We start from the raw sequence: 24,966 nt of genomic DNA on the forward strand, positions 1-24,966 counted from the left end.
GTTTTTAATATTCAAAACACCTTTTAAGGTAACAACTCTCACAATGCCAATCACAACTGTTGTTCACAAATACCTTATCAGATTGTACAATACAGATTTTTTTCAAAATTTAAAACAAAGCTCTAAAAAGAGTTTTGTTTGATAATGCATGTGATATTTTATTTTACTATAGATATGTAGGAATCAAGTCAGGTTTGTTGTTGAAAAAGTTTTTCCAAACAAATATTTGTTTGTGTTTTGTCCATAATGAACTGAGATATAAGGGCACTCAGAGAGCAAACACCTCCACCAAGGCTATTAATTCTCTTTAAACATTAATTTCAGTATCTCACTGTGGGACACACTCCTCGCACTGTTCCCCAGAAGCATTATGACATTATACCAATCTTCACAGGCAGACAGACGTGATGTCTGTTCCCTCCAGGTGGGACTTCCTCCCATAAAAGCCTGACGTAACGTCATCTCTTCAGCCTTAAATCTCTTCTCGCTGCTAGAAGCATCCTCTCAGATGGATGGTGTAGTTCACGGGTCCACAGTTTGTAGCTGGCCCTTCCCAAACAGTAGCACCCGCAGCTAGCCACCAAACTAGCCACTACAGTTAGCCATGTTGCACACGTTTCTCTCTAAAAACTCGCTGACGCGGCTAGAATGCCAAGCTATTCTGTTGACAGCAGATCCTTGTGGGGGCAGCCTCCCACAGGAGCTAAGAGTGAGCCCTGAAGGAAACACTATCCCCAGGGATGTGAGACTTTTCTCCATCTTCTGTTTTGTGCTTCACGGAGACGCAGCTGTGTGGAACAATACTGGACTCTGCGCTGCACCTGACAGGATTCCAACTTTACAGAACGGACCGCGACACAACTTTCCGGCAAAACAAAAGGTGGAGGAATCTGTTTTTAAATCAATAGTGGCTGGTGTAAGGATGTTACAGTAATACAGCAGCATTGTTCTCCTGGACTGCAATGTTTTTCATTAACTGTAAATCCTTCTACTCCCCCTGTGAGTTCGCTTCATTCATTCTGGTCGGTGTTTACATTCCACCGCAGGCCAACATGCAGGAGGCACAGCGCATGCTTGCCGACCAGATCCTGTTCATGGAGCACACAAACCGGGACTACTTAGTTATTGTCCTGTAAACCTGTAGTGAGGACATCAAAAAAGTGGACCAGTGAAGCTTTGGAGGATCTACAGGCGTGCTTAGACTGTACAGATTAGGAAGCTTTCAGGACTGCTACCAACAGTCTGGATGAGTATACAGAGGCTGTGACATCATACATCAGCTTCTGCTGTCTAACATCACACACCACGGTGAGTTACAACAACGACAAGCTCTGGATCACAGCCAAACTCAGATGGCTGAGGCAGTTAAAGGAGGAGGCATTTAGGAGTGGGGACAGAAACAGCTACAAACAGGCTAAATACACCTTCAGCTGGGCAGTGAGAGAAGCTAACCATCTGTACTCTGATAAACTATGACAGCAGTTTTCAGGGGGAGATACTGGCTCAGTCTGGAAGGGTCTCAGACAGCTCACCAGCTACAAGCCAATAACCACCCACTGTATTAATGACCTGCGCCTTGCGAACAACCTCAATGAGTTTTACTGTTGCTTTGAAAGACAATGGGACAGTCCTGACACCATCCCCCATGACTCCACTCAACAACTACAGCTTATCACCTCCCCCTCCCCCACCACCTCAATGGCCCCCTCCCCTCACACCACAGCAACAACCCTCTCTATCATGGAGAGAGATGTTAACAGGATTTTTAAGAGACAGAATCCCCGCAAAGCAGCCAGACTGGATTCTGTCTCCCCCTCCACCCTGAAGCACTATGCCGTTCAGCTGCCTCCGGTGTTCACAGACATCTTCAACACCTCACTAGAGACCAGCCACGTGCCAGCCTGCTTTCAGGCCTTCACCATCATTCCTGTCCCCAAAAAGCCAAGGACCACAGGACTTAATGACTACAGACCCATCGCCCAACCTCTGTCTTTTGAGCGCCTGGTGCTCTCACACCTCAAGGACACCAGAGACCCTCTCCTGGACCCGCTGCAGTTCACCTACAGAGCCAACAGGTCCGTAGACGACGCAGTCAATATGGCCCTACACTTCATCCTCCAGCATCTGGACTCAGCAGGAACCTATGCCAGGATCCTGTTTGTGGATTTCAGCTCTGCCTTCAACACGATCATCCAGGCTCTGCTTCAGGACAAGTTCTCCCAGCTGAATGTGCCCGATGCCACCTGCAGGTGGATCACAGACTATTATAATATATATTATATAAACAATTCCTTTTATGTTTAAACCTACTTCGCAATAAACCCAGATTCTGATTCTGGTGCTAATGTTAGCTGGGGTGAACAGCTTGATGCTGCCTCCCCACTAACCAACCACAACAAGTATGCATCAAGCCTGAGGGCAGAGCAACATGGTGTTGTGGGAAACAAAGAGGTGGAAGCTCGGTTGGCAGCTCATTTCCACCCCTTACAGAAGTCCATCATAACTTCTGCAGGCCCCTCCCTTCCTTCCAAGAGTGACCAGGCTGAGTTAAAGGGTGACATGTCAATCCCACCCACCCTAACTGCTCAAGCGAGAGCCAGATGGGTAAACCTATCCAGCCTCACTCAAAAGGAGAAGATTCAGCTGCTTGCTTGGCCCAGCAGTAGCCACAATGCAAAAATGCTGTGAGGTTAAGAAAAAAAAGGCCAAAACACTACAGCTCTTGCTAAAGAGCAATAATGTACCTAACCACCAGGAAAGCTAGGGCCAAATAAATGAATGAAACGACTCACCAAACAGCCGCAGATGTATTCCCCTGTTTCTCTGTCGGCGAGTCTCATCTGTGAAAGGACCTCCTCTGTGTTCTCTCGTTCATCAAAGTATCCTCTAGTCTCCACCATGAAGAGCAAGCAAGAGTCCAGCTGGATCATTCCACATTGGTTTTGCATAATCCTCTTTAGAAAAATGATCGGTGCAGGCGTATAAGTCTGATTTCATTCTGTGCTAGCCGCTGCACTTTCTGACACAGCTGACATACGGCATAAAACACTTAGTGAAGGAAAACAACATCCTTTGGTCCCCACCGTGAACGGTACTTTGTCGTTTCCATAATATTGTATTTTCTTTTGTTTGTTGTCTCTTCTACAAACCGCTGACACAACAGCTGATCCGACACCATTCGCTGCAGGCTTAGTAACACGTATGTGTTGCGGTCCACACATAGTAGTGCCAAATAAAGAGGCTTTCTTACTGAAAAGTGAAACACAGTGAAATATTCTAATATAGCGTACAATTGAAACTGCTATTGATTTTTAGGTGGGACGTTCTTTTAAATGGATAAATAACGTGTGGAAGTGGCCCTATCTGCAGCGGCATATAGCCTAGCTTCCGTGCCGGTACTCCAGCTGGTTTCTCAACACTGGGGCTGTGCTGATCAGCATCCACTGTATGTAGTACATTACTATTGAATATCAATCTCATACAACCCCAATTCAAACAAACCGAACTATCCTTTTGATGATTTGGTTGTTTAACTGTCATTTAATAAATCCCATGTATTTGAGTGTCTTAAGGTGTTTCACGTGGTTATTTCTGGGTCAGATGGTAGATAGTTGTTAGCCCCATAGGACTGCCTTAGGGTGGGGCGTAACAGTTGCGTATGGGACCATGTATCCGCAGGCCGGTCAGGGTGCCCTGTCCACCACTGAAAATGCCTACGATGGGTGGCCTGGATGGATGAATCATGTTTTCTTTTACATCATGTGGATGCACTGTGGGAAGAAGACAAGCCGATGGAGGCAGTGTTCTGCTGGAAAATCTTGGGTCCTGCCATTCATGTGGATGCTACTTTGACATGTATCATCTACCTAAACATTGTTACAAGTACACCCCTCTGTGGAAATGGTATTACCTAATGGAAAACACTGGCTCCAACCTCCCCCAGAGTGCGTGGCACTGTGGGCCTTGCCCGTGAAAGGATAAATTGGACAGCTACCAGGCTTCCACTCAGTGTAATTGCAACATTGCAAATTGTCTGCTTTTTATCCTCCTCCTTTCTCCACAAAGTATCACAAGCGGCTGAATGTGCTTTGCCCAGTGTGAGCATTATGCACATATGTGGATAAAGCAGCTGGATCCTGGAAGTCAGAGCAGTTGTTTGTGTAATGGGCTATGGCAAATTTGGGTTAACCTCACAAAAGCAGCGGCTGTCGTACTGGATTGTAGCTGATATTGCCATGGCCTATGATAGTAGTGGCATGTGGCCCCCAGTGGGTCTATGGGCTCATTCCACTCGTAGTATGGCCACATCCTGGGCACTGTTTCAGGGTGTTTCTAATGAAAAGATTTGTTTGGCTACCAACTGGACAACATCTCACACCCTCACCAGATTCTACAAACAGGATGTTACTGCGCACACACTGTCACATACTGCTGTGTAGGCTCAGCATGATATGCTTATCTAGCAGGTTTTTTCTCTTTCTTGTTATTTACCAGTCTTCGAGGTAAGCTTGTCTGGCAATACGAGAGTTACTATATCCCATAGTAAAATACTGAAACAAATGTTGAAAGAGAACAAAGGTGACCCCGGTTCTCTGAAAAGACCGCTCTTCTTTGCTGGAGCTAGGAAAAGGTGTGCTTGCCCAGACTGAAGAGATGATATTACGTCAGGCTTTTATAGGAGGAGGAAGTCCATCCTTTAGGCAGCAGACATCACGTTTGTCTGCCATGTAAGATTGCTTCTGGGGGACAGCTCGATAAGCATGTCCCATAGTGAGATATCTAATTTATGTTTTAGAGAACCAGGGTTACTTCTGTAACCTAAAGTTCTGACTTCTATGATGTTCAAATCTGCAAGTGCAACCACTTGTGAAGTACAGCCAGAATTACATCCAAAATAAGGTTTATAAAGAGGATCAAGAACATGTGTAATGTAATGCAAGTGGCATATGAACAGCAGTTGTTTCTAATTGTTCTCACAGCAACTGCATGCTTAATACAGTAGGAGAGCATTGATGCCTATTAATACAGTTATTGCAGATCATCTAAGCAACCTGTCACCAATGACTTTGACATTTGAAAAATGCTTGAATGTTTCTCTATGACTTTACTTTTTTCATTCCTTATTCATCATACCTTATTGCCCATGAATTCTGATCCCAAAAACCCATGATTCCATTACATTCTGTGTTGTCATATTTGTGACCCTTTTTGCTCATCATGCTCATTCCTTCTCTCATCTCTGCCAGATGCCAGAGAATTGCAGTGCTTCAGACTGTGTGCTTCAGGTGCCTCATCTGTCCTGTTGTTCAGTAGAAAGTCTCTACCTGCTGATGGGAAGAGATCTAGAAGAACTGAAGGAAGTACCTGCAGGAAATGTCCTTGGTAAATATGTCTGTCTTCTTTCTGTTAATTGGTGTGAATGCCGAAGGCATTCACAGCATATGTTCTTCTACGCACGGAATTCTTTATTATTATTGGCGTGAATGCTGAAAGCACTTTACTTCAAATCCTTCAACTTTAAAATGCTACTGCTTCAGCATACTTTCACTCAAAGACTTCATTTTTGCTTTAGAATGTTCACAAATCTTTCTACTATTGTACTTGTATTCAGCTTTTTGCTATCTTTTACAGTTTTTGTATAATTCAGCTCTAAGTAACATGATGTTTTCAGCAATGTTCAGATTTTACAATGGATGCAGATGGCACAGGCTAGAGTGCGTGATGTCATCGGTACAGTGTAGAGCAGGTCAAAGATAACTAAAAAATCTCAAAAACAAATTGCTCCCAAACCCACAATTTTCACTCCACATACATAATTCATACATCAAAATGTAGGCAAACTTGTGCTGGTACTGCTAGCTGGGTTATTAAAGCAAAAAGATTTACAGTTCTGCCACAAAAAGCTTAAATGTTACATGAACTTGACAACTGCCTCCATCTGCTCCAATGTTAAATTCTGACAGCAAAGTTCCAATACACACAAGATGTGAGCATTCTCTTCTATCGCCACCTTGGCCACATTTCTGGCATTTATGCCATGAAAGTTACATGTGTGTCTTCAGTAGACTCTAAGGTTTCTGCTGGTGTGGTCATTTTGCTGATATCAGTTACGGGTTTCGCCCTGCAGTAGAAAATTCAGAACTAAAATCTCAAGAAAATCAACAGTTTCAACCAGGAGTCACAGCCACACAGCTGATTGAGATAAGCTAATTAGTGCAGTAAGACACAAATGAGTGTCTTTCTCTGCCTCTCTCTCTCTATCTCTCTTACTCCCTCTTGCTCTCTCTCTTCCTCCCTCTCGCTCTTGTTCTCTCCCTCTCTCTGTCTTACTCCCTCTTGCTATATCTCTCACTCATCAGCTTTTTTTTCTCACTTTCAGCTTCTTCCTCTTCCTCACCTTCATCTTCCCCACTTTAAGCTCATTTTTCTACACCTTCTGCTTCTTCTTCCTCACTTTAAGCTTCACCTTCCACACCCCCTGCTTCTTCTTCCACACTTTAAGCTTCATGTTCCACACCTCCTGCTTCTTCTTCCACACTTTAAGCTTCATCTTCCACAGCTTCTGCTTCTTCTTCCACACTTTAAGCTTCATCTTCCACAGCTTCTGCTTCTTCTTCCACACTTTAAGCTTCATCTTCCACAGCTTCTGCTTCTTCTTACTCACTTTAAGCTTCATCTTCCACACCTTCTGCTTCTTCTTCCTCACTTTGAGCTAAATTCTGCCTAATCTTCCTCACCTTTTAAATATTTTCCACAGCTTTCAGCAGTTTCACATTTCTGCATTTTCAACAATGTTTTGCATTTTCAGCAGTGTTTTGCAATTGCATTTCAGCCTTCAGCATTCCCATGCATTTTCTGCAGGAAATGCAATTTTTCTAGTTATTATTATTATTCCGCCGCGTTTTTTGGCTCGCTTCTTCTTCCACAAACTTCAACCGATTCAAACCATTCAAACATCAAAACGTGCGGCTCATTCAGGACATTATGGCTATGACTTTTGGTATTCATACCCTTCAAAACTTACGAGTTATTCCCGTTTTTCTCGAATAAATGCCCCATCTGGAATGAATGGGAAAAAAATGTAAACTCTCAAAACTTAACATAAATTCAACCCTCCATAACTCAACCATGCATTCACGTAGAAACTCCATTCCACTTTTAAAATATTCACACATCTTTCAGCTTTCATCAAGTTCATTCAACTTTTTCATAGCATTCATACTTTCTTCACAGGAATCTTTCAAAGCACCTAAAGTTTTCGCAAAACGACTGAAAAATGCCCAGCATTAGAGTGGGTGATGTCATCGCCAGAGGGGGTATGCTGTGAAAAATCACCTCGGAACTTTCCCAAACAAATTACAACAGCGCACAGAATGTTCACTCCACATACATAAAAAATACATCAAATCGTAGGTAATCTTGTGCTGCTCGTGAGAAATGGTGGCCCAAAGCCAAAAAATGTACGCTTTTGCCACTAGATGCCTCAATGTCACAGAAAGTTGCCCAACTGCCCCATCTGCTCTAATGTTAAACATTTCTGGAGAACTCCAAATGGAAGCCCTTCTTTCTGTCGCCGCCCTGACCACATTTTTGGCAGTAGAGACATAAAATTCAAATGACAGCTTCCTCAAACGCTTTTGATGCTCATATTATAATGTTGTGTTGATAGCATTTACGGTCTTGGCACAATGGCAGAAGATTGAGAGGCTTTTTTCAGCTAAAATCTCAGTAAAATCAACTGCTCAGCCAAGGAGTCACACAGCTGCTGCTAATTAACCGGCAGCCTCTCCTCATGAGCCATCACCACGGCAACTGCTGAGTTCAGCTGGGGGCCACTTGAGTTCATTTAGAGCTCAGTTGTCACACTTACACACCCAGGACAGACATTTTAACACTATCTTAGGCATTTTTCAAGGCTGCTCTTCCATTTTAAACTCCTCCATCATCCTCATCACCTCCTCAGTCATCTTACTCACATCCTCAGTCATCTTACTCACATCCAGACTGACTCTCATCACCTCTAACCTATCCTTTATTACCTCCTCAGTCATCTTCTTCACCTCCAGACTGACTCTCATCACCTGTAACCTGACCTTTATTACCTCCTCAGTCATCTTCCTCACCTCCAGACTCATTCATTCATATATTCATTCAACATTAGCAGTTCAGTCAAGGGACATATATCTGAACAGTCTCTCAAGCATTTTTCAAGGCTGGTCTTCCATTTTAAACTCCTCCATTGTCCTCATCACCTCCTCAGTCCTCTTCCTCACCTCAAGACTGACTCTCATCACCTTACACATCTTTCATACTTCTTCATTCATCATTCAAGCGCAGCATTAGCAGATTAGCATCAGCTCTTAGACAACATCTTCCACATCTTTCATACTTGTATTCATTGAAAATTCAAGCACAGCATTAGCAGTTAAGCTTAAGCTATTCAGCAGACAGCATTCACACCGCAATTTCATTTTCTAGTTGTATTGATGTGGTTCTTCCCCTTTATTGTAATCTTATTTGCAATCTTACCCAATTGACCCTTTGCAAAGTCCTGCCCCCCTTGGTTACTGTTGCTTTGCCTATCAAGCTTTCGCACCTGACTTACTCAATATTTACTATGTTTTAGCCCATTGCGAGCAAAACTAAATTATCTTCCTTTTTCATTTTGTTTAAAGCATGTCAGGATATTGCTTGCATATTGTGGGATTGATCCATACACTGGATATGGATCAACTTATAATTAGTATTCAACCGTCTTTCTTTGCTAACATGCTAACCTACCCAAGATAGTAAGCATCTTATCTTAGAGCAAACAAAGGAGTTTTGTTGATCTAAGCTGAGAGTGAGGTCATCCACAATTTCTAATCGATGTCCAACATCTCTCCTCTCGAGTTTTTGGCTTCGGAAAAGCGAAAAATGTGACACCCCCCTCTAAACTTTGAGGATATCTGCTGTTGGGCTTGCAGATTCCATATGAACACCGTTTAGGCATTTCTCCTTGTTCTGAAAGCTTGACAGGCCTCCCGCACCTAGTTACAGTTGCTAACGTAGGATTGGACAGTGGCTGTTCAAGGGAGGGGCTTAGCGAAGGGTTAATTAAATGTTTTGACTGCTAACCTTTTTTCAAAATCTCTGATTCCCATCTGAAGTCTTTGACAGGATTGGTCATATTCAATTAAAATCGTGTGGTATGGAGTTGTCATGGAGGTGTTACAAAGAAGAAAAAAAGTCATAGTTTGGACTGCTTCAGTCTGTTGAAAAGTGAAAATATTTGGTTCTATCAATTTACTGTTAAATTCTGGGAAAATTATGGTTAGATCAGGGACAGCTTAGTCAAGACAGAAGCTATGGAAGTTATTGCTAGAAGTACCTTAATTTATTTAGTTTTTCATTATGCTCAAAGAAATATGCTGATCTGAACAGGTGCATCGATCTCATGTTTCATCTGAAAACGGTGTGATTATAAAACGCAGAACAGTGAAAACGCCTCTTAATTCTCATGTGTTGTAGTTACTCTTATTGTGTTTATTTTTTCTGTTCTTATATTGTTTCTTTAGTTGTTTTTAATAATGTAAAGTTACTTTGAGTACCATGAAAACACAGGCAACACAGTGTGAATCTATGTTAAGCAGACTAAAAATGTGCGCCAGCCATGATGCATTTAACAAACATCTAGGGTTGACAACACAGTGACTATGCCAGTTAAGCGAAGGATGCATGTTACACAAGGCTTACTAATTCGTAATAGTAGGTAGTGCTCTGACAAAAACTGATTTTTATGCCTTCCCGCCTGCGACAGCCATTCTTGTCAATACGATATCTAGATATCTTGAGGAATTTCTTCTAATTTGGCACAATTGTCCACTTGGACCCAAGGATGAACTGATTAGATTTTGGTGGTCAATGGTCATGATCACTGTGACCTCATGTACATTCTATTCTTGTGAATGCGATATCTTAGAAACGCCTGTAGGGAATTTCATCACATTTTGCAAAAATGTTCACTTGGAGTCACGGATGAACTGATTACATTTTGGTGGTCAAGGGTCAAGGTCACTGTGACATATACGTTTTTAGCTATAACTCAAGAATTAATACACTAATTACTGTATGACAAAGGACAGAATAGGATAAGATGATTAACATATGACATTTTATACCTTATAAAGGTCAAAGGTCAACTTCACTGTGACAACATGATGTTCTGCAAAAACACTTTTCTGGCCATTATTCAACGGCATAACTCAGGTACTGAAGGGGAGATTGTGACCATATTTCACATTTGGTCAGATACTGAATTAGTGACACTAATCTTTGGTGCCCACCTTGAAACTGTGGTGATTGTATAGATCTTCTATGCTGCCAGGTTGAAGATGTGTGTGAAGCATCCACGTTTCGTCAAGAAATAAACTGAATACCTTTTATTAAATTCCTTCAAAGTCTTCACAGTTTGAGTCTGGACAGACATGGATGTAAACTGTAACTATACTGGTTGGCGGAGGCATACAACCACGAGGCGGTAATTCTAGTTAACTTGTAGAAGTGTTCAGGAAGGGACTTACATCAAACTGTAAGGCAGATAAGACCCAGTATATTTGAGTTATAGCAACTTCCTGTTTCATGGCGAGACATGGAAATTTGAGGAGTCAGGCCGTTTGAGTTTTGTACTGATCCCAAATAACTTTTCATCGATCATATCTCCTCTAGCTCTACACCAAATGTGAGGTGGATCGTATGAACGGTGTGGGAGGAGTTAAATGACCCCTGGAAATAGTATGGGTCCGAGAGGTGGGTCTAGGCATCATACATACGTGTACCCAATTTCATAAGTCTAGGTTTAATGTGCTGCGGTGGCTGAATTTTTGGAAAAATGTAGGGGGCGCCACTGAGCAGTTTAGCTGGGTTTTTTGGTGGACATATCTACCCAGTTAAATGGCTATACAAGTATTTTAAGCCCCTGAAAAAAATACTTCCTGTTCATAGCGAACAACGCCTCGCTATGGCTACAGCATTGGACATAGACTTGTGAGTTTCAAAATGGAGAATGGCAAAGGTCTTGGGATGTTGCTGACCAAATCTGAAGGGGTTACTACTGACCTGATAGGAACTGGACCTGTCGCCAGCAGGTGGCGCTATGAGTATAGCTGAATATTGATATGGAGATCGGTTCAGGCCGGGACTCTGATGACACGTGTGAAGTTTATTCCTCCAGCAGAGCAAATATAAGGAACATGGGGAATGTGTAATATATTAGGTAGTATATGGTATCTGAAAAATACAAATAAGAAACAATAAATAAACAAAGTACAAATATTCCAAGGAGAAGGGGTGAATAAATGTACCATTAGCTGGTGTTTGCTGCCATCTAGTGGCGAAAAACGAATACAATATAAAATATAAAAATTTAAATTTTAAACTTATTGTGCATTTATTACATTTTCACACTTACAATCCTCAAACTTAAGGCAACCATGAACAATAAAACGGCTATGGACTGTAGAACAACTGTATACAACAAAACTTGGTCCATACTTAAAGGTATAATTAGGCAAGTAATTCAACAGACTGGCAGAGAAACACACCATCATGTGCTGCCTCGTGTTCTCCAGTGCTAGCTTACATTTACTGTTAGCCTTAATGTAGTAGCAGTTACGGGTGTATTCGGGACAGTCACCCAATATAACTGCAATAATAACAATAGTGCAACTTACATTTTTCATGAACGCATATACATGTCCACAACACAGAATTAGCACCCACAGTCCCACAATTCCCCCCAATCCTGCCAGTACGGGGGGAATTCACGAAAGAATTGCACACACCTGTTAAACCTGTGCAAATGACACAAAAAAAATGCCTCATTCTCAAAGCACACGCAGAGGGTTAAATGCACCTCAAACTGTCACAGGCGCACTTTGTCAACATGTGTCTGGAGCCGTTACATAATGACAGGGATTATTATGGACGAGCTGCTGCTGCTGCGTAGTTCAAAAAAAATTAAGCTGCGTTATACAGACATTTAAGCTAAATTAGTAGAGTCTGGACTTTACAATAGACTTTAAAATAAAGAGCTGCCCCTCCTCACTCATCCCTGCTCATCATCATCTTGCCTGAGTGCCCAGATTATGTCAAATTCAGCTTTTTGGTTTTTAATGGAGGCAGATCATTTTTCTATTTATGTGTTCAATTAGTAGATTTTTCCAGAGTGTAATATTGCTTTTGATCCTTTTTTTCCAGTTCATGAGGATAGTTGTCTTGCCGATGGTTAGGGCTATGGAGAGTATTCTGGTAGATGTGTTATTTAGGTTGATATTAGATATGTCGCCAAGTAAGCAGAGTTGAGGGGAGAGCGGGTTGTGGCAGTCAAAGAGAAGAGAACGGTTGTCAGTGATGTCCCGCCTGAATTGTTTAATTGTTGTGCAATCCCATGTGGCATGCATATAACTGTCTATGGCAAGGGTTTCAAACTAAATCAGAGAAGGGGCCTAAATTAAAAACTTGGTCTAATTTGTGGGCCGGACGGGGTCAAAATTAACAACAGACTCAAAGTGACCATTTTTTACCAGATGTAATATGACAAATTATTTATACAGAAATATGAACTTAACTGATCCCAGAATTCAGAACAAACCAAGGGTATCAAAAAACATGAGATCAAATTTAAAATAAAAGACATCATTGTCATGAATTTGTTCTCTCTCTATCAGCATATTTTCACTGAGCCATTTCCAATAAAAAAGGTTGATCACACACAGGCGCAGCTTGTCTTCTCTCATTGCATCACACATGTCCGTGATCACATGATCCTGTTCCTGATGCTCGAGGTTTAGTGCAGCGAGAAGCTTCGTTACGTCACACAGGAATGCCAACTCACAAAGCTGGTGTTCGCAGGTCTTGATTGGTGCGCCAGCTGTTTCAGTGCATTCTGGGATTTGTAGTATAAGTGGTGTGAGTGCTGGATACTGGCGGGACAGTTACGATTAGTATTTGATATTATCTTGTGGGCCAGATATAATTGTACTATGGGCCGGATTTGGCCCGCGAGCCTCGAGTTTAACACCTGTGGTCTATGGTGGGGTGCAGTGCGGACAAATTTCAGAATCTATAAATCCCATTTTAAACATTCTTTTCCCTGTGTAAAGTACTATATGAATAATCTTGTATTGAATCAGTTGCAGGTTTGTGTTGGTGGATATAGAGAAGATGTTTTGGCATATTTGTAATTCTTGTTCCCATTTTGCTGCTGGGACAGACAGTGTTGGATCGGATGTGGAAATTAACTTCTAGATTTTGGATAGTAGTTCTTTTCTGGTGGTGATGTTAGACCTACCTGCTAACATCAGACCTGACTTAGTTACATGATTTAATGTTGATTTTAGCTTGAATGGAGGATTTGATCTGGTAATATTCTGTTCACTTATTCTTCCATATTTCAGTCATTGCTCAGAGGTACGGGCCAACACGTATATGAATAATACTAAACCTTTGTAAGTGTTATAGAAAAGAGCAATCAGAATTATAAACAAGGTAAATTTTAGGGAACACACTAACAGTCAGCTCACGTGTTGAAATTTAAAGATTTTGTTGATTTTAAAACATTATTAGTCATGTTTAAAGCCAGAAATAGTCCTTATGCTGGTACTACATTAAAGCAAATCTGTGTATCAGTTTATGGAGTGAAATTGTGGAATTCTCTGGATAATGATATAAAGTGTTGCTCAAATATGTTGCAATTTAAAAGAATATATATAAAGTAATGGGAAATTATGATCTTATTAAATAAATCATTATTTGCCTGTTGCAGTATGTATTGTTGAATTTTGTTATTGTTTGAGAAAAGGAACGGGTTAGCCATGATTTATGTTGTGATCATGAAAAGGGGCAGGTATTATAAGTTTCTCGTCTTCCTGCTCCTGTTTGTTTATGGACTGTGTTAATTATTTGAGAAAGTGTATCATATATGTTGTGTTGTCAAACATTGAAGTGAGCAAATAAACTGAACAAGAATGAATAAATGAATTAATTAATGAAAAGAAGTGATTCTCCCCAATGCCGTACTTCTGGACCAAATGAGGTAATGAGACCAAGGTGTTGTTATAGTAGTTTTTTGTTCAATAATAAGTCAGGGTTGTTCCAGATGGGTCTGTGTTTGGTGGGTGAGATTGTGGTGTAGCTATTTGGTGAAATTTCCACCAGGCTGTCAGAGAGAGTTGTAGCTATGGTAGGGTTTTTTAAACATGGTTGGTGTGTAATGGAGTGGCTTATGAATGGCAATTTACACAGTGTTTGTTCTACATCTGTCCAGGAGTTGTCAGATTGATTGGGGTTGTTCCATTTATAAATGTACTGGAATTGGTTAGCAATGAAGTAATGGAGAAAGTTTGGAGCTTCCAGAACTCCTTGGGTTTTGGATTTTTGTAAAGTGGTTAGTTTAATTCTGGGTGTCTTGTTTTTCATATAGAATTTCGTACTGATGGAGTCTAGGGATTTGAACCAGAAGGGTGTGGAGTTACTCAGAATCATTGAAAAAAGGTAGTTTATCATGGGTAGTATTATCATTTTAATTGTAGCGATTCTGCCTATGAGGGATATTGGTTGATTCATTGTTGTCCTCCATTGTTTTGAGTATTGAGTTGAAGTTGAGATAGACTAACTCTGACAGCCTGGGGGAAATGTTGAGTCCTAAATATATGATATTACCAGTGTGCAGAGTGAGGGGTGGTGTTTGGACTGCCACATGGTAGGGCTGTCAATCGATTAAAATATTTAATCGCGATTAATTGCATGGTTGTCCATAGTTAACTCGTTATTAATCGCACATTTTTTACCTGTTGTAAATGTACCTTAAAGATATATTTTTATATAGTTTGTAGGGCTGTCAAAGTTAACACGTTAATAACGCATGGGAACATGGGAATGGACAAATATGCTTCCTTTATGCAAATGTATGTTTATTATTAATGCAACATTCCAAAACAATGACAAATACTGTCCAGAATATTCTACAGAATAACCTCAAAGGTACTGCATGCTCAAAACATATGCTGAAACCATAACATGGCGATCATCGCATAAAAATGATTTCTGTGAGAAGCACATCACATCTAGACGTACTCGGTCTGGATTACCCTCTTTCTAGATGCTTATTTCTTTCTTCCACAGTTTAATTGTACTTTCTTCTTCACCTTAATTCACTTTTTAATTCACAAACTACTTTAATCTGATCACTTGGCTTTGCTTCAGTCCCCCAACACACCTGCACCTCTGCTCTCTGCACAGCTTCTGGCCCCGCCCCCTCTTTCTGTCTGTCTCTCTGTTTGCTGTGTTGACTGTCTTCATCAGCAGTCTGTTACTAAAGTAAAATATTTTCTCTCGCAATTCAGTTCTCACAGCATGTGAGGCGCAAGTGCACAAGGGTATGAGAGGCCGTTTAGGCCGAGACTCATACCTTCTCGCGAACACACACCTATATATACACGTGCACGCACACGACTATACTCTAGCACGCACACCACTATACTTTTGCCCGCACACCACTATACCCTCTTACATACATAATCATACTCTCTCACACACAGTATTATCTGGGTCATAAATCATAGTTACTTAGACGCACAGCTGTACTTTCTTAGAAACACTATCATTCTCATTAACGGTAGTATGTGTGAGAGACAACGATAGTGTGTGAGTGTAGTGTATGTGTGAGAGACAATGATAGTGTGTGTAAGTGTAGTGTATGTGTGAGAGACAATGATAGTGTATGTGAGAGAGTGTAGCAGTATGTGTGAGAGACAATGATAGTGTGTGTGAGAGAGTGTAGCAGTATGTGTGAGAGACAACGATAGTGTGTGTGAGAGAGTGTAGTAGTATGTGTGAGAGACAATGATAGTGTGTTTAAGTGTAGTGTATGTGTGAGAGACAATGATAGTGTATGTGAGAGAGTGTAGCAGTGTGTGTGAGAGACAATGATGGTGTATGTGAGAGAGTGTAGCAGTATGTGTGAGAGACAATGATGGTGTATGTGAGAGAGTGTAGCAGTATGTGTGAGAGACAATGATAGTGTGTGTGAGAGAGTGTAGCAGTGTGTGTGAGAGACAATGATGGTGTATGTGAGAGAGTGTAGCAGTGTGTGTGAGAGACAATGATGGTGTATGTGAGAGAGTGTAGCAGTATGTGTGAGAGACAATGATAGTGTGTGTGAGAGAGTGTAGCAGTGTGTGTGAGAGACAATGATAGTGTGTGTGAGAGAGTGTAGCAGTATGTGTGAGAGACAATGATAGTGTGTGTGAGAGAGTGTAGCAGTATGTGTGAGAGACAATGATACTGTGTGTGTGAGAGAGTGTAGTAGTATGTGTGAGAGACAATGATAGTGTGTGTGAGAGACAACGATAGTGTGTGTGAGAGAGTGTAGCAGTATGTGTGAGAGACAATGATAGTGTTTGTGAGAGGCAATGGTTCGACATGTGAATAAGTATAATGATGTGTGCGTGAGACAGTATAATGATGTATGCAAGACAAAATGACTGTGCCAGAGAGGGAATGATAATGTATGCAAGAAGACGATAGTTTTTAAATATATTTTCATGAAGTGTTGCATAAGGAAAACATTTCTCGAACTTTTGTTAGAAACAGTAATTTTATGGCAACACAATTGTACAACATTTGTGTAAACCTGTTCTATGAATAAGTTGACATGCCGTGTCTGGTATATTTCTGCCTTACAATGCATCTTCAGAATTAAGGACTATTTTGGATGGTTTTTTGACATCAGGGGTCCGTTTCACAAAGAAGGTTCAACAAACTCTGAGTCTAACCCTGGACTCGGAGTTGATCTACTCTGAGATAGGAAACTCTGAGTTTTCGGTTCCAGAACAGCTGATCAGAGTTAGTTCAATCAACTCTGAGTAGGTTCACCCGGAGTTAAGTGCGTGCACGCTGACTGTAAAAAGTCAGCATTAATGGAGCCCCGACACCACGATTCACCATGGCAACGGTACACAAAAAGAGGTCCTCCTACGTCACACCAGTGGAGCTCGAAATCCTCATGCGGACGTTCAGCGAATACGAGCATGTTTTTAGAAAAATAAAGTAACACGGCTGCAGCTGCAAAAGAGAGAGAAGCGGCGAGGGAAGAAACTGCTGCTCAAGTAAATCTGCAAGTTTGAACTGGTCTATTTATATAATACTTAATCACGACCGGAAGCTAAAATTTATATTAATTTAGGAGCAATGCAGCGGGAGAAAAAACATACATGGAAGCACTTCAATCATATTTTAAATATTAAACTAATGAAATATCATTCAGTGCCTGTTTTAATGTGCATTAGCTTTATCCCTAACATGATGCTGACTTCACATACATTATAATTCATGTTGATTAAACGGAATGTGTTAGTTCAAATAAATAAAAAAATTCCAATAACTTACGGCGTCTTATTTGAGTGCTCTCGGCAGTGGTGGTGGAAAATCTAAAAATGATGACTTTGACACAGATTTGTCTTTTGATTGGTTTTAATATAATTACAAAAGACTTTTGCAAAGCGGTCAGAGCAGCACAGAGACGCAACGTTTCTTCTTTTAATTCGGTAACCGCTTAAACACACGCGTGAGACGGGCTGAATGAATGAGGAAGTCGAATGAGGGTTTTATATTCTAGAGGGAGGAGACGGAGCGAAACTCTGAGTTTCCTGAAGAAAACCTGCTTGCGACCAGGTTAGGTTCATAGAGTCTGTTATTATGGTAACTGACCGAGAGCTTAAGTTACCTCCCTTTGTGAAACGGAAAACTCAGAGTTTCCCTCATTTCAGGGTTAACAGACTCAGAGTTTTCAATAAACCTGCTTTGTGAAACGGACCCCAGGTTGTAGAAATTACTCTGTCAACATTATCATGTTTATTTGACATGACACACATGGAAAGCAGAAAAGGGGTAAAGCTTACAATATTAAAAAGCATCACAGGACTCCAAAGTAAAAAAAGAAAACGTTTTTAACTGTCAACAACAGATCACCATTATCATGTGCTTCTGTCGCCAAAAAGTCCTTTCTGTGTGTCTTTGACCAACACACAGTCCTGAACAAAGACAATTAACAGACAAAATTTTCAACAAACTGCAAAGCAGTCTGAGTGGAGCATCAGAAATCCACAAAATACTGTATGAATCCAAAAGTAACTCAACCAAATTATTTCAATTTTCCTGTAAGAGTTTAGTTCAGAGCTTGGTGCAAATAGTGTTCAGTGGAACGAAGTGCTACTGAAGAAACAGTCCCTATGAAATCTGATAAGGGATTTGCTAGAGCAACAAGGACATTTCTTAAAGCCCCTGGAAACCCAAATCCACAAAATCCTTCTCACTATGCAATTTAAAGTCTTATGTACATACTTGTAAGCATGTTAAAAGTTTTAGAAATGACTTTTAATCCAAACTGGAGTTTTTGCCATTCTTACTTTGTTAACTTTTCTGACGCTGGGGTTAAATTAGGCGTGGTCAGTGAAGATATTTATGTCGTCATAAATATTCTCGAACCAATCGTGAAATAATCAACAGCAGTTGCCCCGCCCTCACAGGTGCAATAACACTTCTGGGCTCGTGATCAACCCCTCTCTCTGAGTCTGCGCTAACTCGTGTCCACACACCTTGAACATCTCTGCACATACCTGTTGCAGTTACCTACCTAACGCTCGTCTTTTTTCATGCCTGTGTGTGCTGTCCCCGGGTGCACATCCACCATCTGAGATGTCATTCTTTATTTTCTAAATGCGGCGGACTTGGAGAAGCAGCAGTGTTTCCGCCACATACATTTAATGAATTGTTGCAGCCGCTGCTTCAGAAGTTGTATTGAACGACTCTTTGGAGAAATCTACGATCGTCCATCCTCTCCTCATTGAGGAAGACCACTGAAACAGTGAACTCGTGAAGTCTTGGCAACCACATAAACAACAGTGGAACCAAGTCAAGTCAAAGTCAAGTCAAATTTATTTATATAGCACATTTAAAACAACGTAAGCTGACCAAAGTGCTTTACAGAACAGTGGCAGATAAAACAGAGCAAGAGATACACAGATTATGAATATAATACACCACAGTATACAATTTCACATGCATATACAACATGTATATACACCTATGCATACAAGATACTCATGAAGCATTTCAGAACTTCTTCAAGTATTTTCAAAGGCCAAGGAAAAGAGGTGGGCTTTGAGCTGAGCTTTGAAATAATTTATTGAGTCTGCCCTTTTGACACGAGGAGGCAATGAGTTCCACAGGTTGGGGCCCACAACTGAAAAGGCGCGATTGCCCCGTAGTTTTCGTTTAGCCCGAGGGACGACCAGCAGGGACTGCTCAGAGGATCTGAGTGCTCGTGGTGGGGTATAGGGGGTTAAAAGGTCTGTTAGGTAAGAAGGGGCCAGTCCATGGAGCGACTTAAAAACAAGTAACAACATTTTAAAATTTATTCTGAACCTAACGGGTAGCCAGTGGAGAGAGGCGAGTACGGGGGAGATGTGATCACGCTTTCGTGTACCTGTTAAAAATCTGGCAGCAGCGTTTTGCACATGCTGCAGACGTGAGACTGTCTGACCCCCACATATAGATAGTTGCAGTAGTCCAGACGGGAGGTAATAAAAGCGTGAATGAGTATTTCCGTGTCATTTGGTTTTAGGAATGGCCTCACTTTAGCCAGGGCTCTCAGTTGGAGGAAGCGGGCTCTCACCACAGAGTTTATTTGTTTATCAAAGTTAAAAGATGAATCAAAAATCTCCCCAAGGTTTTTGGCAGAGGGTTTTACACAGGCTGATAGTGGGCCAAGTTTGTGGCAGATCTGGCTGGTGTAATCAGATGGGCCGAACAGAACTACTTCAGTTTTTTCATTGTTTAATTTCAGGAAGTTTTGGGCCATCCAGTCTTTAATGTCCTGGAAGCAGTCAAGCAGCGGTTGTAGAGACTGACCAGTTTACTTCTAACGGCAAAAGAGGGTCCGCTCTGCATCAATGACATCGGCATACATACGCAGTTCTAATACGCAGTGTAAACAATCCACGTGCCCATATCAGTTGTGCGCTCAGTATCAAACTTTCAGCTCCCTGGCGATCTCCCTCCAGCAGGCTGCACAATATTATACTGAAATGAGGAGATATTGTCTGTCTAACTCCGTACGTCCCTACTGTAAATACATTGAAAAAAGCTTATAAAAGGAAATGTCATTTGGCAACGATCGATCGTTTAGATCGCTACGTCATTAATAACGTCCTAGGTGCACACGCGACTCACGTGCTGTGAGAACTGAATTGCGAAAGAGAAAATATGTAACTTTTGCGACTTAATTTAACAGACTGCTGATGAAGACAGTCAACACAGCAGACAGAGAGACAGACAGAAGCGGGGCGGGGGGGGTTGAGCGGGGCCAGTAGTGGTGCAGGGAGCGGAGGTGCAGGTGTGTTGGGGGACTGAAGCAAAGTGATCAGGTTAAAGTAGTTTGTGAATTAAAACTTAATGAGGTGAAGAAGAAAGTACAATTAAAATGTGGAAGTAAGAAATAACCGTCTAGAAAGAGGGTAAGTCTACATGTTATGTGCTTCTCACAGAAATCATTGATATATGAGATTAATTGAAATCAATTAATTACAAAGCCTGTAATTAATTAAATTCATTTTTTTAATCAACTGACAGCAATAGTGTTGATATGATGTTCCCCAAGCACATACCTGGGTGGTACAACACCCTCTACCCTGCTGCTGCAAAAAATCCTAGAGGACACTGCTTTCCCATGCGCCATTGTTGTGTTGACAGTTGCCATGAGAACTCGGACAGGTGGACCCCGGCAGGTGTCAATCAACACGGGTGCTGCCATGCCTACACAGTCCTGAGAAATTGTCTGCACAGCCAAACGAGCTGTTTTTCAAGAAGATTTTCTAGTGGTTCTGAACGTGTATTTTCACTCAGATTTTTGTGGATGCTTTATGACACACTCACAACTGATATCATATATGCATTTTTGCTATTTCAAGCTGAGTTTCCAGGGGCTTTAACACATATGACACTTTGGAGTTAGAAGATGTAATTTACCTAAGGCTTTAGCACTACAAACTGAATTTAATTTGTCTCTATTGTATTGGGGTGGAGACATATTTCTAAACCACAAGAGGTGAGAAAATGCTTTCATGGGATTTGGAAGAACTGACCCTTTTACTTTGATATGTTAAGCCAGTAAGAAACACACTCTGGTTCTGTGTAAACATTATCCACCATGGTTGCAATTCTGTTTGTTACTGTTGGAGGATGGTCTTTCATGGATGCGTTGACGGCTTTAGTCATACCATCATGTACTTGCAGTGCCTCAATAATAACAGGGCATCAAGTGTATTGGAACTGTTTGTACCAGTGTACAGAGCTTTGGCCTTCCCTTAAGGATCTGCTGTGACCATGGCATGGAGAACACAGCGGTTACCAGGTATATACTGGAGAGAAGAGGGTTAAACAGACAGTGTCTTTACGGGACGCAGTGTCCATAATCAGAAGATTATGGAAGGAGCTAAATAGAGTTGTGTCATTCCACTTCAGTAGCCTCTTTACCTTCATGGGAAATGAGGGCATATTGGATTCTACAGATTCACTCCATCTCTTTTGTCTTCACTACATCTACTTGCCAAGAGTTCAAAGGTCGGCTGCAGAATTTCAAAATCAGTGGAACCACCTTGGATCATCCACACAAGGAGGACAATCCCCTCTGCAACTGTGGCAGAGAGGAGTTCTTAACAGTGCAAGAGCTGGTAAACTTGGCATTTGATGACATATTTGCTGATTGATCTGGCCAATGATAAGTCAGCGGTGATAACAGAGAGGCCAGTGGTGGTAAATGAGAATTGCCATTTCATTCAACCAGGGCAGCAAGTCATGCGTCTAACATAACAACCCATTGGATCGGCTACTTGCTACGCTGGTTATTAGCTGCGCAGTGACACTTCGTGTATGTGTGTCCAACTCTGAAGATCGGCTGCAGTTCCTCGTAAGCGTTAGCGTTAGAAGCGGCCCCTGTGGATGGCCGACTTCTTTGATCCAACATTTCTAACAATGATGTGAGAACAGTTTGAGAATGTAATGTTATTCATGAAGCCTACGGCATCATTAAGTTTCTCCCTATCCACCATTTTCTGCCCATATAATTAACATATATTTATATTTAACTGCACCATTTTCCTGTCACAATCATGATTAGGAAGGCTGTGAAATCTGTCTTCTTCATATAAGCCAATCAGGAACTGAGAATTCAGTACTACTTCTGTGTGTGAGAGTATTGTGGTGTGTGCGCGAGAAGGTATGAGTTTCGGGCTAAACGGCCACTCATACAAGGGATGTTATTAATGACGTAGCAATCAAAACGATCAATCGTTACCAAATGACATCTGCACCTTTTATAAGCTTTATAAACAGCGGCACTTAATCCTTTACAATAGGGACATACGGAGATACACAGTAGGAATGTTAACATTGCGTTACAGAACTGCATATGATTGTGTGCGGACAGAGAGCGTCCTGATGTCTTGTGTATCCTGTCACTGTTTCAGTGCTCTTCCTCAATAAGGAGAGCAGGCGAATGACCGGTAAAATGTATGTAGCGGAAACACTGCCGGTGGTAACTCAGTTCACATCGACAGTAAAAACAAATAACTTTTGTCTTGTCCAGAGAACCATCTAGCAGGGCTTTGAGGCTGAACTTGTCATTTAAAAGACCCTTTTCTTTATCTATTTCTGCTCACGGAGGTTTGTTTCTGCATGCTATCGACAAAATTGCGGCTGCATCGCTTCCCGATTTCTCAAACTATGAGGCGGGCAGAGGGTCATGATAATAAAACGCACGTGCGTTAATCGCACATTAAAATAATAATAATAAGTGGCGTTAAAGGAACTGTGCTTTGACAGCTCTCATTTGGATTCCTATGAGGTTGGTTCAATGAATATGGGGAAAAAGATGGAAAGAGTAGGCATCCTTGCCTTGTACCCCTGTGCAAAGTGAAGCGTTGTGATATTAGTCCATTGGTGGGGATTGTGGCCTTTGGTGTTGTGTACAGAATCCTCACCCAGTGAATAAATGATTCACAGAAACCAAATGTTTTAATGTGCTGAATAAAAATTCCCAGTTAACTTTGTCAATAGAGGAGTGTCTTCCTTTAATAAAGCCAGTTTGGTCTGAGTGGATTATGGATGGAGTAACTGTTTCAAGTCGGGATGCAAGAGCTTTGCTAATAATCTTTATGTGGGTCTCTGGTTTAGCTCAGTTGGTAGAGCACGCGCCCAATATACAGAGGCTACAGTCCTCGTCGCACTGATCGCAGGTTCGACTCCGGGTCTGCCGTCCCCCACTCTCTCCTCCCAACATTTCCTGTCTTGTTCCTGGTCCTGTCCTGTCAATTAAAGGCAAAAAACCCAAAAAATAATGTAAAAAAAAAAAAATAGAATAATCTTTGTGTCTGTGAGTGATAGTGGGCGATAACATGATGGGGAGGTGGGGTCTTTATCGGGTTTTAGTGAAAGAGAGATTGTAGCAGTGTTCTTGTCTATGGGAATTTTGGATTTTTGCTTAATTTCAGCTGTTAATCTGTTGAAAACGGGGGCTAGAGTGTTCCAAAGGTGTTTGCAGAACTCGGTGTCTGTAGAACTCATAGCCATGGCGATGACTGCTTATGTTGTCCCTGATATGTCTTGTAGCACATGAAAAACACCACATGGAGATGTTTACAAGGTTAAAAACTTGATTTTCACTGGAGGGGGTCTTTAAATAATTTATTGACCAGTTTAAGAATATTATCGAATTACTGTAATGGTAGTTTTTTTTTGCATAAAACTTGGTGTAAAATGAGTTTGTTTGTTTTTTGCTGTTGAATTTATATTCTAGACGAGAGTTCAGAAAAGATCTATTCTAGTTTTGTGTTGGTTATCTGAAAGAACTGACCTGCATTGTGGGCGGCTGTGGCTCAAGGCATAGCCATCAATGTATGAATGGGTGTAGATCTGATAGGATCACTCAGGCCAACACAGTGTATGTGAATGGGTGAATGTGACATGTAGTGTAAAAGACTAAAAGCACTATATAAGTACAGTCCATTTACCATTGTCCTCACTCCTACCACCCTACCATCACAATACTATTTTGGCAATTCTTGTTTAATGTACAAGGCAATGGCAAGTTTGCACTATTCTTTCATGTATATAATTCTGGGTACATACAATGTATCACATCTGTATGTCTTGTTTATAGCTCATTTATTATTGCAATTTTATCATCACAGTTGCCAGTGAAAACATTTTTGCAATTTTTTTTGGTTATTCCCCTTCCTTTGGTATAGTGCCATCAGGTCAAATTTTCAATTTTCCTAATAATTTTATTTATGAACAAACTTATTGCGAATTCGTTGGGCTCCAAGACCTATAGCAGGGGTATTCAATTAAAATTCAGAGAATCTCAAAAATTGTGGTGGCAATTTCTGATGACGAGACCAATAAAATTCTTTGGGAAACAAAGATGGCTTTTGATGTCATTTAATTGAATAATAATAATAGATGAGTAAAAGCAATTAACAACTCGAGCTGGGTCAGACCAGTACTACACAGAACTCAGCTGTCTAGCTGACTGACACAGAATCAAGGTTCACAGTGTATTTTATACATTACAGAAATAATTCCTCCTCACTGAGACAAAGCTAGATGTCATTGTTATGACTTTAGCTGAGGCGCCTGACTATCTAGAGCTTACCCTTGGCCTTGGAGCTCTCAGCCCCAGACAAGGCCACCAACTATCTCTCGAGGACAGAAGGAGCTAACACTATCTCTACAAAAATCATATGCATGCATCATCAAGTTAATATAATATATAATAATATAATATTAAAGAAATTTAAATGTATGATCCAACAGGTTAACATAAAAATTTCCTTCACAAAAATCATATTGTCTAACTCGGTTATGAGT

At 41.1% G+C, this 24,966-nt stretch overlaps 1 protein-coding gene across 4 annotated transcripts in view; it reads left to right on the forward strand.

Annotated features, from left to right (window-relative positions):
- The window catches only part of efl1 (elongation factor like GTPase 1), a 165,820-nt gene that overhangs the window by 25,963 nt on the left and 114,891 nt on the right, over positions 1-24,966 (forward strand). For all 4 annotated transcript variants that reach the window (XM_069665133.1, XM_069665215.1, XM_069665160.1 and 1 more), the window contains one exon: positions 5,247-5,382. In XM_069665133.1, the coding sequence (XP_069521234.1) occupies positions 5,247-5,382 (136 nt within the window). The remainder of the gene's footprint in view (positions 1-5,246; positions 5,383-24,966) is intronic.

Source organism: Semicossyphus pulcher, unplaced genomic scaffold (genome assembly GCF_022749685.1).
Source record: "Semicossyphus pulcher isolate SPU_LCO1_2020_fin unplaced genomic scaffold, fSemPul1.0.p SCAF_1, whole genome shotgun sequence".
NCBI classification, from domain to species: Eukaryota; Metazoa; Chordata; class Actinopteri; order Labriformes; family Labridae; genus Semicossyphus; species Semicossyphus pulcher.